Raw genomic sequence first — 14,810 nt, 5'->3', positions numbered from 1 at the left:
TACATGTTTATTTACATCCAGAGTAAATACATGTTGCGTTTTCTTTAAAATGGCCCCTGAAACCCATTTGCAAAGCGGAGTGCAGAAACTAGTACAATAAATGGGAGAGAGAGACAGCTGGTCTTCATGAAACAAGACTCAGTAAAGCTTGTTTTTATGATTAGAAAAGCCTTAAAACAAAGATAAGAAGAACACACGGTTCTTTTAGATGTTTTTTCACTTTGATCGAGTGTTGAAGGACATTCTCAAGCTTGAGGGGCCAGAGACGACTTAAAGCTATGGATCTTAATTAATAAATAAATATAATCTAAAATGATTTTTGAATAAGGAAAAACCAGCATTTTGTTTGTTGGGGTGGATTTTCATAGCTATTGTTACAGATTGGCGCATTCTCAAAGAACTTTTTCACCACAGATATAAAGACAAGCAAAAGACCAGCTCTAGGGGTGTCATATATCAAATAAGATACAAAAAAGTACACAGATCTATGAATATTCCATGGTGTTCTTATTCAAGACAAAAACAAGTGATTGCCAGTTTCTGTTGATGTTTGCATGTTTGTTTTGGCAATGTGACTAACCCCGCCCCTCCACAATCCAACCCAGTCCTGTACTCAGTCCCAGTTGGTGGAATTGCCTGTCAATTATCGCCTGAGCAAGACTGTGACCAGTGAGAGAAGGCAGAGGCTGACGCAAGGAAGGTTCTGGCTGCTTCTTCCTTTCACCACCTTCTTGTTCTCTGACGGATAGCCGTATACATTGGGTTTGTCCGTGTTTGGGGCCGATAAACGTGTATCACGAGAACACTGATCGTCGGCACACATTCCACTTCCTGAACCGCTGATATCATCACCTAAAGATGAGAACACAACGGGGAGATTCATGAGCTGAAGTGAGACAGAGTTCAGGAACGTTCCACAGCAATGATGAAGCTACATTCCAGGATCGAAGAGTAACTAATTTAAAATAGCTGCACTTCTAACTTAACTTAAGTTTTTGTAGCCTGACAAGTAGATGTTTTTAAAATAGTTTTGAATCTGACTAATTTTAGTAAGTTAAACTACAATTTAACAGCTAACAGTTAGCTGATGTTTTAAATGTACAGTCATTTAACTTGTTGTTTCTCAAACTGGGGATTCTGGAAAATTCTTGAATTGTGTACAAACAATTTACAGAAACTAATGGCTGTTGTTATAGAGCCAAATCAGCAATGATGGATCAATATTAAACTGTTGACTTGATGTCACTGACTTTAAGAATAAATCATTTACTATTTTCCATAGTGAAATCCACAGCAACCTTCTTATACACTGCCGACCCAAATAATATAATGTGAACACAGTCCAGCGGGGGCAGGAGGAGGGGGGAGCAATCGAACTCGGGTTCGAACCAAGCAATCGAACCAAGTGTGAAAGCACCCTAAGATTTTTAAAAGTGTTCCAAATGTTAAATTATTCATTTGATCAAAAGTACAGTAAAAAAAAATATAGCTACAAGCAGTGATTATCGGGATTCAAGTGCTTTAAGGCACTTAAGTACAAATGAAAAAAAAACACATTACATATTATTTAGCAAGTCTGACTGTAACCACCTATATCAATGATTAAATAAAGCTATTTTGGCAAATCCAGGAAATGTACCATTGAAAAAATATGATTTCTAACATTTATGAGTGTTATAGAGTTTGGAATTTTCATTTAGGATTTATAGGCTTTGGGGTATATTTGGCCACGCTTCTTTTAAAAATGACCATGTTACAGCTAGCCAAAGTCTAAAGTTTAACTTTTTTTTTTTGATAAGTTATTGACCGACAGGGTCCAGAGAATTGTACTGCCACATGTGCTCACCCAGTTTTGTGAAGTTTTGAGCTTTCATTTAGGATTTATAGGCTTTGGGGTATATTTGGCCATGCCCATTTTCTAAATGACCCTGTTATAGCTATCCAAAGGGGAAAGTTCAACATTTTTTTTATAATTATTGACCCACAGAATTATACTTTTTTTTTTTGTTTGTTTTTTAAGTTGAGTGTAAAACCTAGGAGTAGCTCGCAAAAGATTATTTTTTTTTTTTAAATAATGTCAAATATTTAAAGAACAATTTGATTAACAGCAGTGGTCCTAGAGGCAAAGTTGTTTGATCTTTTTGTCCACAACCAAGGCAATCTGGGCGTGAGCCAAAGATTCCAACGATATAAGACACTTGAGCCTGAGACTAACGGCTTAGGAGTTTGTACTCTTGATCGCTGTAGTGCCCCCATCAGGCCGATTGGGGTGAGCCTTGGTGATGTTGTAGACGTTGTGAGTACTACCATCCCTCCAAGTTTCAAGTCTCTACGACTTACGGTTTGGTCTGCCTGATCAGTTTTTACGTGGAGATTGCTGATCCTTGGCCATTCTAACAATTACAACAGGGTTTCAGAGCTACGCACTAACTAATATTTTTAAATATAATGAATTTAAATATATTTTAAATTTATTTATTGATGTCATGGCCAAAGCTGAATTGTCAGTAGTCATTACTTCAGTAGTCTTCAGTGTCACATGATCCTTCAGAAATCATTCTAATATGCTGATTTGCTGCTCCAGAGACATTTATTATTATCAATGTTGAAAAAAAAAAAAAGTTGTGCTGCTTAATATTTCTGTGGAAACTGTAATACATTTTTTTTTTCAGGATTCCTTGAAAGTTCAAAAGTGCCTTTATTTCATAACTGGAACATTATAAATGTCTATACTGTTACTTGCTGAATAAAAGTATTAATTTCTTCCTGAAAGACTCCAAGTGTATGTGTATACTCACTGGTGTCCTGGAAGTCCACATCATTTCCATTGATGGCGTACTTCAGTCGGTTGATCATTATCTTAAGCTGCATGATCTGTTTGCGTACAGTCATGTCTGGTTTGGTAATGTCAATCTCCACCTCAGGATTATTGATCTGACTGGCCAATCCGTTTCCCATCACGTCTGGCAGATACCTGACAGAACACAACACAACAAGAAAGTTGAATGTGATGTGTTTGAGAGGCAGACAGACAGTAAAAAAAAACAAAGATCTGAGTACACATTTTGTGATTGATAAGTGATATATGTGCTCCCCAGCTTTTGAAAAGCTGCAGATTTTGTACTATAAAATTGCTATAAAATAATCTTGTAGTCACTGTACATGAATGAGGCTGAATGAGCTGTTTATGTGCATTTACCTATCCACATTCATTCCGTTCCAACATCTGTCTGTTTCACTCGGTCCAGACTCGCGATCCACACACAGTTTTCTGGGCAAATGGACCCAGTACTGCATCATATCCCTCAACATTCTGGACACATCGAATAACTGAGAGAAAGAAAATGGGATGGAAAATGTGATCTCACAAACAGGGTCATAGACAGCAACAAAAAAATATTTATAATTACAAAAAATAAAATAAATAACACTTCAGCTGTTGTTTATGCATTTACAAAATGTTCCTACTCAGCATATGGTGACATTTATCATTTTGCATATTACTGAGCCTGTGCAGTTCACAGTAATATTAACCCTATAAAGCCTCTTGTGTCATATTTGATATGCAAATTTTTAAGTCCTATAAATTATCAAAAGTTTGCTGAAAAACCTGTTGTACACAATCTACTACATGCATTCTGTGGTCTGCTTGATTGTTTATTCTTTTTAGCACGCAAAAGGCCTTTTAGTATCATTTTAAAAACATCTTTCTTCAGGTCATGGTTCACGTGTCTTTTTGAAGTGAAATCTATTACATATTAAAATGTAAGTATCAAATATCCTACATTAGGCCATTGAAGAATGTTTATTTGTCCATCTCTCAATCATCACTGTATGGCATAGCATTATATGTTTTTCCCTCCATAATAAAATCTACAATTTTACAACTAAGCATTTAAATAACATTTTACTAAGACATAATATTGGGAGATATAGAGTGACAACTGATATTTATATACTGTTATAAAAATCTCATTGATTTACTTTACAAACTATTAGAAATTAATTTAACTTTTCGGCCATATAAATATTAGCAACCGCACCAAATTGCATATTTTGCTTTGTTTGAGCAGCTGCATACATTTTGTTTTTTAGAAATAAATAATTTTTTTCCCTCCTCAAGTATGAGCTTTATTTTCTTCTATATCATACTAAATGAGCCATAAAAGCCTTATGTATCAAATATGATACTCATCAAAATCACCAACCTTTAATGGGTTAATAAACATCAGTGTTCATCAGTACATTTTGTTACTGTGCTGGGTTGCCACTTGATGTCCGATGTAAAGCAGGGTCCTGAAGCAAAAACTACTACTGCACACCATGCAAACACTCTCACCAGTTTCTCCAGCTGGGCTCCTGGGGTGCCGCTCACTTCTTCTGCTGTGTTTGTCCCTCGCTTGATCTGGTCCTCAGAATTGGAGCTCTGAACAGGAGAACCACATGCCTGAAACACCTGAAGAACAGGAAAGGGTTCTGGTTAACTCTAGCTCAAGATTCCATAAGCAGGAGTTTAATAAAGTTTTAGGATCATAATTGTTGAGTACTTGGGATATATTTATGATTTAATATAATAAAAGTTAAATCTTTTCAGACAGGTTTATAGTGTAGCACTGACCTTATTGTTGAACGTGTTGAGGTTGTCTTGCATGTAGAGAATAGCTTCAGCAATGCGTTTTGGCAGAGACAGAACCACCGAATCCACACTGTAAGGCCGGCTCAGTTTGTCAACTACTTCCAGCATAGCATCTACACATAAACACAAAGTCTTTATATCATGTTGATATGTTGTCAGAGGACTTCCATCTCATGTGTGACAATCTGACATGTCCTTTACAATACATTTGAATTCTAATAGAGTGCAAAAGTGCCATTGTGTTGGTTCTGGACGTATTTTTTTCCATTCATTTTTCCCATGGAGATTTTTACAAAGTCTTGGTTAAAGCATTTTAAGCCATCAACCAAACCAACCAGCTATGAGGTAAATCACATCATGTAAAATTGGATTTAAAGCAAAGTATTTGAAAATAAGAAAAGAACTACAATCCCATGAAACATTTTGAATGGCATTACTGAATAAAACATAAAATTATTAAATTTAAATTTGTACATACCATACATATTTATATTTGCATATACCATCATTTAACAACCTCATAGCTCACAACAGGTCTGTCTTTAAACGTTTATATGTTATCACTAAAAATCAATTTCCGAATGTAGAAAGTGACTGAAATTTTTACTTCCAGGACCTGACTGTTGCTCTATTAAGGCTCCTTCTTGGCCCCGCCTACCTGCCAAGTTCCTCCACTCAGAGTCTAGATCCGCTTGATTGGCGAGGCAGCCCTTCACGACATTCCTACAGTAGTTTGAGCAGGGTTTGGCAAAGGCCACGCCGCTACAGTGAGGACAGTATGTCATCTTCATGACGGCGTGCACACATTCAGTGCTCATATACACCTGTGAGAGAGAAACAAAGAATTTAGAGAACAGCTGAGGCATATTTATACTGACTCACAGAGGCGTCATGCCCATTCAAAGTGAGGGGGCACGTGACCCCTCAGATGTTTGAGCCAAGTGAATTTTGATTGCAGCTTCCAAAAGACAAAAACAGCCGATTAATATTTTCTATATTTAATACAATCACACCGGTGTGATTAGAATGTTCAGTGTGTCATATCATTAGCTGCTAAATTCAAATCTGCGTTCGCTGGCTGACGCTGAGCCAGAGACAGACGATCAGAAACAACAAAGTGCAAATGTGTGTACAAATCTGTAAGATATTAATTTCACCGTGTAAACAGCTTCAGTGCTTTTAATAGGAGTTTTTGAGAGTGCTTGAACTAGACTGTCAGTGAAAATGTTCTTTGATAATGTAAATGTTCTTTGCTCTCTTTGTAGCCTACAATGAAAGTGTTATGATTAGTAGCCTAACTTGCAGTGATTTTATTCACATTAACTTTCAATGTTAAATTCACATTAAATAAAAACTCGTCGTATTAACTCCCCCACCCCCCACCCCAACTCGTGCCCCCTCAAAAATAATGAGTGCATGACGCTCCTGCTGACTCATGTAACCAAAGAAAATGCCCTGTGAATTGTTTTGTAATAAAAATGTGATAATTATATCCTGCAAACAAGTCTTTGTTAGTTCCTACAGTTTCCCATGAGGTCCAAAGATGTAGGATGGTACATTTTGGTACGATTATTGCATAATACCCATGATGCTTTTCTACACACACTCTCTAACCCCCATGAGGTCAGAGACATCTTTCACAATATTCCCTCTTTATCAGAAACCTCCACCCCTCTGATGTCAAAGCATGGGATTCATTTAGGGCCCCTTAGGGAAAAGTAACGCAGTTCGGATAGGAAAGAAAAACTTGACATTTGCTTGTATGTTTAAATTAATCTAATTTCACGGATTTTGGAAGCAATTCTAGTCTTTGTTTAGGTGTAAATAAAAATGCTGTCAGCATGACATTTGATTTATGTAAATGTACCTGTTTTCTTTCTGTCCTAACTGCATTAGGCTGCATGAAACATTCAGTCAGAACTGTGACAAGCAACTTTGACACAGTTTCACAAAAATGAATGTCCGTAGCTGTATATTGCAATGATTTGTGTGAAGTAACCGGTTCTTAACGTTCTTCAATCAAAACCTTTAATGCAATCAGATGATGAAACATTTGCAATCACATGCATTCCTTTGTTATCGAGTAGGAGTCGTTCAGAAAGCGAAGGAATCTTGTGGAGTTTTAGTGGTGGGTCCTTTTGGCACATAAACGAGCTGTGTGAATAAATTTGCATTTCATTGTAAATTCCACTTTTAAATTCAAATAGAAACAGGCAAGTAACCCCAGATGACATCAGTGCAGTTAATGCTGAGCTACAGTTCTGTCATATGCGTTCAGCTGGATAAAAGCAAACTCCACTGCCTATTATTAACCCTAGATGAACACTAAAAAAGTTTGAATTCTGGAAAAGGATGAATCAACATATATTGCTACAATTTTCCTCATGATACTGTGGGAAAGCTGTAAAACTGATGTCTCCAGAAAAAAATGTCAGAACAAAGATCTAATGTCCAATGTAGGACATGACTCTAAAAAAAGTGTTTTTTAAATTTTTTTTTTTTTTTTTAATGTTATATACAGTAGATGTGCAGATGACATTTAGAGGTTCAGTTCACTTCTTATTACAATCACAATAGTCTGCAGGTTACATCATTACGCCAGCAGGAGGGGACAAATGACTGTCTTTAGGTCACTGAATCACTCAACCGATTCGTTGAACTCTTTATGAGTAAGTCTCTGAATCATTCACTCAAACGATTCATTCAAAAACACGGATTGCGGAACAAAACACCAGACTGTCTTTATAAGCGAGTAATTGAATCATTCACTCAAACAATTTGTTCAAACATACTGATTTATTCAGAAACAAACCATTGACTCTTTATGAGTGAGTCATTAAATCATTCACTCAAACGATTTGCTCAAGAACACAGATTTATTGCGGAACAAAACACCAGACTATCTTAATAAGCAAGTAATTGAATCAATGATTTGTTCAAAAACACTGATTCATTCAGAAACAAACCACTGAATGTCTTTATGAGAGAGTCGCTGAATCATTCATTCAAACAATTAACTCAAGAACAAGTCAAGTCAAGTCAAGTCACCTTTATTTATATAGCGCTTTTAACAATACAGATTGTGTCAAAGCAACTGAACAGCATTAATTAGGAAAATAGTGTGTCAATAATGCAAAATGACAATAGTAAACACTCATTTTTCAGTTAAAGACAGTTCATCATTGAATTCAGTGATGTCAACATCCAGCTCAGCTTAAATAGTATCTTTGCAATCAAGTCAACGGTATCGCTGGAAGAACACAGATTTATTGCGGAACAAAACACCAGACTGTCTTTATAAGTGAGTCATTGAATCATTCACTCAAACGATTTGTTAAAAAACACGGATTCATTCAGGAAACAAAATGCCACAACCTGTTTGTGTTTCTAGGAGTCAACAGTTAATTCTGATGTGGCTTTATTGACGGAATGTAAACGTAGCATTGTGTCACTTAGCATTATCTTCTTGTTTATTGAACTAAAAGCAACAGCAGTCTTTCTTTCTTCTTTCTTGACGTATATAATGACAGCTATGACATAAAATGTGACTGAAAGGCACCACATGCCATGGCTAGCAGATTCACATCACTCTAGATATTAATACGCACATATAATTCACTTTAAAGTGAAAATAAGTAGCATCAAGAGAGAAAGACATTTTTGTCACACGCTGAGACAAATAACTGAACTGGACCGAGGTAAAAAGACTTGCATCAGACTCCTACACACACACAAACACCACCCTTCAGGGAGACCTGGCAGTGCTTGTTACCCGAAGGATGACTCAAGCACACGCTCTTTAATGAGGAGAGAAGAGAAGAAGGAGAGAGAAACAGATGAGAGAGATACAGAGAATAGACAAATGGAGTGAATGAGAGAAGAAGGATGTGTGAAGATGCGCAGGAAGCTCTGGGGAGGAGGGAAAGTGAGGAGAGAAGAAGAGAGAGAGTGTGAGAGAGGGAAGCAAAGAGATAGAATAAGTTGAGAGAGGATAATATGGCACATCAGAGCCTCTGAGCATCTGTGATTCATCAGATCAGAGCAGGATAGAGAGAGTTTGCTGCCCAGTGTACAGCTCAGTTATGACACCGGACCCATGTCTGGGAGCCTCTTGGACTTCAGTTCTGGAATGCGAGGCTGGACGTTCAGCAATCTTGAGATATTAATATTTATGAATCAATTGATTGAACCAATCTACAAATTCACCATTCGCTCACTGAAATGGTCTGGGCATTTCATAATGAGCTTGATATAAGCGCTTACCAAATTTTTCTAATTAAAAATAATATTTATATTAATATAATGGCTGATGTAAAACAAGGGGGAGCTGCTTAAGACTAATGAACTATATTATATGCTTAAGGCACACATATTAAATATTTATTTTACAGCATCACTGTCTGTATGGGTTATGTAACTCCACAGGTGCTATAATGTAGGCAATGAGTCATATCTAATTAATATTTGTCAGTATAACCTATAATTGTTGATATGTCAAAATAATGAAGATGCAAATGTAAATTTGGGAGGAGTTTGTTGATTTAATCCTGCCATGTTTCATGTTTCATATTTTACTGTTATTTTTCATATATCATATTTCAAGGATATATAAGCATCTGCTTACCTCTGGTGACATTTCTTTCTGTATTTTTATATTCTAGCAAAAATAAATAAAATCTGTTAAATGTTTTGCTTTACTTTAATGGGAGATCTACAGTAAGTGCTTGATCTGAGTCCCATGTTTAATATGTTTATTTAATGTGCCAGTAAAGTGCTGTAGGCAACAACGTGACCTTATGTGACATTAATCTCAATTTGACTGAACTGGAACACATGAGAATAACCGAGTTGTTTGTGGAACTGTTTGAAGGAACCAAATTTGCAGAAATGAGTCATAGTTTCCGAACTCTAGTAGAACCTATGCCTAGAGATTCTAAACATTGTAGTTTAAGAGAAAGAAAGACTGAGTTTCCTATTGCCGTGATTAAAAAAGAAACAGCAGATGGAGGAAAGAACAGTAAAAAAAGAGTGTGAAATGAACTCATCCTTCATGTACAGATAAATTTGAGTTAAATATCTATGTTTATCAAAACCAAGCACTCACAGAATTTCTAGCCCTGTATTTTACTTGCCATCCAGCCTTTGCATCCTGATGAGGAGTCTACTGCACATATGCCAGAACATATTTGGCACCAAAATCCCAAAACAATGGACTTAATAGAATTAGCGGTTTAGCTAATGCTATGATAGCTAGAGGTTAATGTCAGCAACGGTGTCTAATGTAATCATTTTATCTGTGGCCATCATATCGCCTCACGTTATTAATTTCAACTCCGAATCAGAGACCCTGGGGAGCAGATTACACGTATCCCTGACTCCTGATGATTAGAAGGAACTGCTGGGATACGTGTCAGGAAAACATACCAAACAGACCATAGCAAATCTGATCAAAAGCTTTGGAGTAACCGAACAGCATACAAGTGCAAAATTAACTGAAAACACTTTTGGGAGATTTTTCTTAAACATTCTTGGACTAAACCTCCCAAACCAAAAGTAGTTCAAAGAAGGTCAGACTAAATTAGACTTAATTAAGCTTAAATAGGCTACTGTCGACTCTGTTTATCTAAAGTGGATTAGGAAGTATGTTGTTTGCATGGAAAAAACCTTTAAATCAAGCTGAGTTTATTCCACTGGGTGGCAAATGTTGTTAACAACTGTTTATTATGAGATACAAAGTCCTCATGGGGGCTTTAGTAATATTGAGTCATTTGACTTTTCCTCTCACCAAGGCTGCATTTATTTGACAAAATACAGTAAAAACAGTAATATTTTGAAATATTATTATTATTATTTTAAATAACTGTTTTTTTCTATGAATATTTTCAGTATTCAGTACTTCAGTCTTCAGTTTCAAATAATTTAAATATGCTGAAATATGTCACATTACAAAAGTAAAATGGGCTGTAAATGGGGTTTCACATTCACTTTATACATTAGATCACCACGTTGTCTGTTTCACAAAATTTTGTTTACAGCAATAAAGTATCTCTCTAGGTGCGCAATCAAATCATATGAAGTTGAAGTGCCACTGAACTATTTCAGAACACTGGTTGACAATTTCAGAGAAGATAACTTGCTCTCTTAAGAGTTCAGACTATGGTTAAAAATATCACCAGAGCTTATTGCTCTCATTAAGCTTTGTGTACACAATCCATAATTATATTCTGCTTTGGGTAAATTAGTAAAACCCACATGAAGCAGATTCAGAGAATCACACATTAGAAATGAAGAGGAACTTTAGGTTTTCAGACTGCTAATAACACTGAAAAAAAAATCATGTTTTAGTCTTGGTCTCCAAAAATATCTAAACATCCTTATAACAAGCTAAATTTAGTTGAGCAGCAAAACTGTGTAAGATAATACTACTTGTTTGTATTTTGTGGAATCCAAAAGCCTGAGGTCACAAAGAAAATCACAATGAAAATTGTTGTCGGTTTTTGTTTTCTTTCCATTTAAACCAGGAAATAAATAGAGGTATATATATATGAAAATTCAATTGTGAAATTGTATTACAATTTAAAAAACTGTTGTCTATTTAATATATTTAAAATGTAATCTATTCCTATGATGCAAAGCTGAATTTTCAGCATCATTACTCCAGTCCTCAGTGTCACATGATCCTTCAGAAATCATTCTAATATGCCGATTTGCTGCTCAAGAAACATTTATTATTATTATCAATATTGAAAACAGTTGTTCTGCTAAATCTTTTTGTGAAAACCTAATAGAAAGTTCAAAAGAACAGCATTTATTTTAAATAGAAATGTTTTGTAACATTATAAATCTCTTTACTGTCACCTTTGATGAATTTAATGGGCCCTTGCTGAATAAAAATATACATTTCCTTACAAAAAAAAAAAACTTGTGAATGCTATTTTCTGAAATAATGATGCTTAGATGCTTTTTTTGTAGTGAAATTAGCAATGTTAACACACACATCACAACTGACATTGTCTGAGCCATTCTCTCATCACTTTCTGCATTCAGTGGACCCTAAAAGCCAAAACAATTGCGTCATAATGCCTTGTTTCCACATTCCCAGCTGTGATGGATCTGTGTTCAAAAGCAGAAGGCCTGGTCCTGTGAGGTCCGCTGCGTTCATCTGCTAGTGTCACGATCACTAGCTGGAGTGCCTGTGAGCTCCACCATGGGGCACTTCTTACTACTACTTTGCCATTCCATCACAAACTACATTTCCCATAAACCTTTGCCTGGACTCATTGTTGTGATTACTCCCACCTGTGTGTCATTAGCTTGTTAAGGTCTGTGCTTCAGTTGTTGTTTGTCGGTCGTTGTTCCTGTATGCGTGTTCCCAGTTGATGCTCTCTTGCTTTCTCTGTGTGGATTATGTTCCTGATTCCTCTATGTGGATTGCACCCTGGTTCTTGGCTTGGATTATCTGTATTTGTGTTTTAATAAACTTTTGTGCTTGCACTCGGATTCTCGCTCCTCTTTGTCCTGGCTCACACATAACAGCTCTTTAGCCAAGGCTCATCTTATCCAACAAAAGCCCTACTACAGCAGCATAATCCATTCAACAGACATTTGCTAATTATTGCTGTTTGATTACCATATTCAAATGATTTAGTACTTCATATCAACATAAGATGGCATTCACAAATTACCAAATAAGCCATAGTACTACCACGTTTTTTCAAACGTGAACCATGGGAGGAACATGGTTTTCTTGGAAACAGAACGGAGTACTATTCTAATACCATGTAATACGTTCATTTAGTACCATGGTATATTTCAAATGACCATAGTATTGACATCTGATACCATCCCTATGCCATTATACCACCACCCTGCATTTTTTTTTTGCAAGGGTAAACATTGTACTGTAATGTACTTCAAAGAATACCATGGTATTACCACCAAAAATACATTTACAGGATTTTTAACGTAATACCATGGTATTTTAAAAGAGTTTCCACTTTTGCTTTGATTTATTCATTCATTAACATATGCTTAAAGTTCTTGCCAATGTCTTCCCGTCCGTCATCTGATTTATAAGGCTCTACTTGTTCTTCTGTCCTTAAATGGCAAGTCTGATGAGGGATGTGTGTATGTGGTTGGGGTCACAGTGCAATCTAGATGTGCTCTCTTTACAGACGATCTTCTCTTTAGTAATTAGAAAGAAATATGGCTGCGCTCCTCCCAGTGTGTGGAGAAAGATGTGAGGCGACTGGCCTACTTCTGCAGTCACAGGGAGCACACGTCGTCCTTAATAAAAATGGATAAAATGCAGGAACGACTAGAGAGGAAAGAAGGGAAGACCAGCTGTGCTTCTTCTCTTTTATTCTTTCATTTCCTTCTTTTATTTGGGGCTAATACTCCCCTATAATACTTGTTCTTTTGCTTTCTTTCCTCTAAAACTCTTTCTTTCTTTTTGATCTTTGTGTAGTCAACCTGAATGACCCCAAACAAGTTACAAGTTATGCATTTGGTATAAGGTTGTTGAATAGCACAGAAAATAATTTCAGTAGCCTAACACAAGCTGTTATATTATGTCGCCTCTTTGCGGCAGACATTTTTAGATCAATTGACCACCAAAAATGAAAATTCTCTCATCATTTACTCACCCTCAAGTTGTTCCAAATCGTCATGAGTTTCTATCTTCTGTTGAACATAAAAAAAGATATTTTGAAGAATGTGGGTAACAAAACAGTTGCTGGTCCCCACTGATTTCCATAGTTTGTAAAAAAAAAAATAAAAAATAAAAAATACTACTGAAGTCAGAAACTAATACTATTAAAAACATTCTTGTTAACTGAAATTAGTTTAACTGAAATAATATATAAATATTAGATGTAAAATTGAAACTAAAGTAAAATTTGTCTTGGCAAAAAATAACTTGACAAAAACTGAAACTAAACTAAAAATGAAACCTAAATAGTAATATAAATATAACAAAAACTAATAAAAATTACAAAAGCACATAACAAAATACTAAAATTTAAATGAAAACTGAAAATCTAAAAATAAAAGCTAATTCAAATTATTAATAAAAACTATAATAGTACATAAATAACACTAAAAACTGATTCAAAGCTTCACACTCTTTTTGCTGTACTGTTTTTAGTCCTTTCAAAGTTCATGTAATCTTAAAAACAGTTTTTGGTGAAGCAAACTCCATCCACAGGAATTATGATGTCAGTAACCAGACAATCATTCACCTAATAAACGTACTCCCACCTCAAAACACATAGTTTAGATTTTATTTTACTTCTATTGTAAGTAACACTGAGGGATGAGTCTAAATTCATTTATATGGTAATCGACATTATGCCACAATTGCTGTCGATGCAGCTTAACTTGCTTTGAACCCGGAACAATCCATTAAAGGAATTGGTGAACATGATGAATGAATAAATGATGAGTTCAGAACAGAACTGAATGAAAGACAGTTTTTATTTAACAGGAAGAATATATAAGAGAAAAACAACACTACTAGAGATCAACTTTCTATTATAAAATAGGGTGACCTTTTTCCCAGACACGTCCTGGCCAGGATTTCTTTATTGCCTAAAATATCCAGGTTTTTGCTTTGTTTTCTTGTTTTCATAATTGCTGAAGGTAATGATCAAAAAGTAGTTTGACCAATAACATTCAGGCATTGTACATAATCGACCGACCGTGGCGCGTGAGAAGGTGGGATCTACAGAGAATAGTCAAAGCGATGCAAATACAGGTACATATTAGGTGTGTTCGACTTGAAGCGATGCTGCGCAGACCGATCGGTGTATGACATCAAAGTACCGCGAGAGCGATTCGAAAGCATAAGGAGCGTCTGCTCTCTATAGCTCTCACGGTACTTTGATGTCATACACCGATAAAATAGTACAACAGAAAATCCCAGAATGCATTGCACCAAGCTCAGTGGGGGGGAAAAAAATGAATTCACGATGGAACACAAGGTGGGAGTGATAAGTGGGAGGAAGTATCTTTTATTAACATACTGTTCCCTAGTTTTAATTGCCATTGGCATTGCACCGTAACCCTCGCTTTAGTACAGTAAATTGTGGCCACTTCTGTACTAATTAGTTCTCTCGTTTTAGTAAATTGTGCCCGCATCATACTAAAATGTTGCCTTGTTTTAGCAAATTGTGGC

At 35.9% G+C, this 14,810-nt stretch overlaps 1 protein-coding gene across 1 annotated transcript in view; it reads right to left on the bottom strand.

Annotated features, from left to right (window-relative positions):
• Positions 1 to 381: 381 nt before the first annotated feature.
• The window catches only part of LOC107671591 (glypican-1-like), a 66,693-nt gene continuing 52,264 nt past the window's right edge, over positions 382 to 14,810 (bottom strand). Inside the window, exons 4-9 of the mRNA XM_016464504.1 lie at positions 5,295 to 5,460; positions 4,619 to 4,749; positions 4,340 to 4,456; positions 3,200 to 3,330; positions 2,799 to 2,974; positions 382 to 852 (exon numbers count right to left, since the gene is read on the bottom strand). Of these exons, the coding sequence (XP_016319990.1) occupies positions 644 to 852; positions 2,799 to 2,974; positions 3,200 to 3,330; positions 4,340 to 4,456; positions 4,619 to 4,749; positions 5,295 to 5,460 (930 nt within the window). The 3' untranslated portion in view covers positions 382 to 643. The remainder of the gene's footprint in view (positions 853 to 2,798; positions 2,975 to 3,199; positions 3,331 to 4,339; positions 4,457 to 4,618; positions 4,750 to 5,294; positions 5,461 to 14,810) is intronic.

Source organism: Sinocyclocheilus anshuiensis, unplaced genomic scaffold, assembly GCF_001515605.1.
Source record: "Sinocyclocheilus anshuiensis isolate Anshui unplaced genomic scaffold, SAMN03320099.WGS_v1.1 scaffold1149, whole genome shotgun sequence".
Classification (NCBI taxonomy): Eukaryota; Metazoa; Chordata; class Actinopteri; order Cypriniformes; family Cyprinidae; genus Sinocyclocheilus; species Sinocyclocheilus anshuiensis.
Note: the sequence above shows the minus strand (reverse complement) of the source record. Positions and strands in the feature narration are given on the sequence as shown.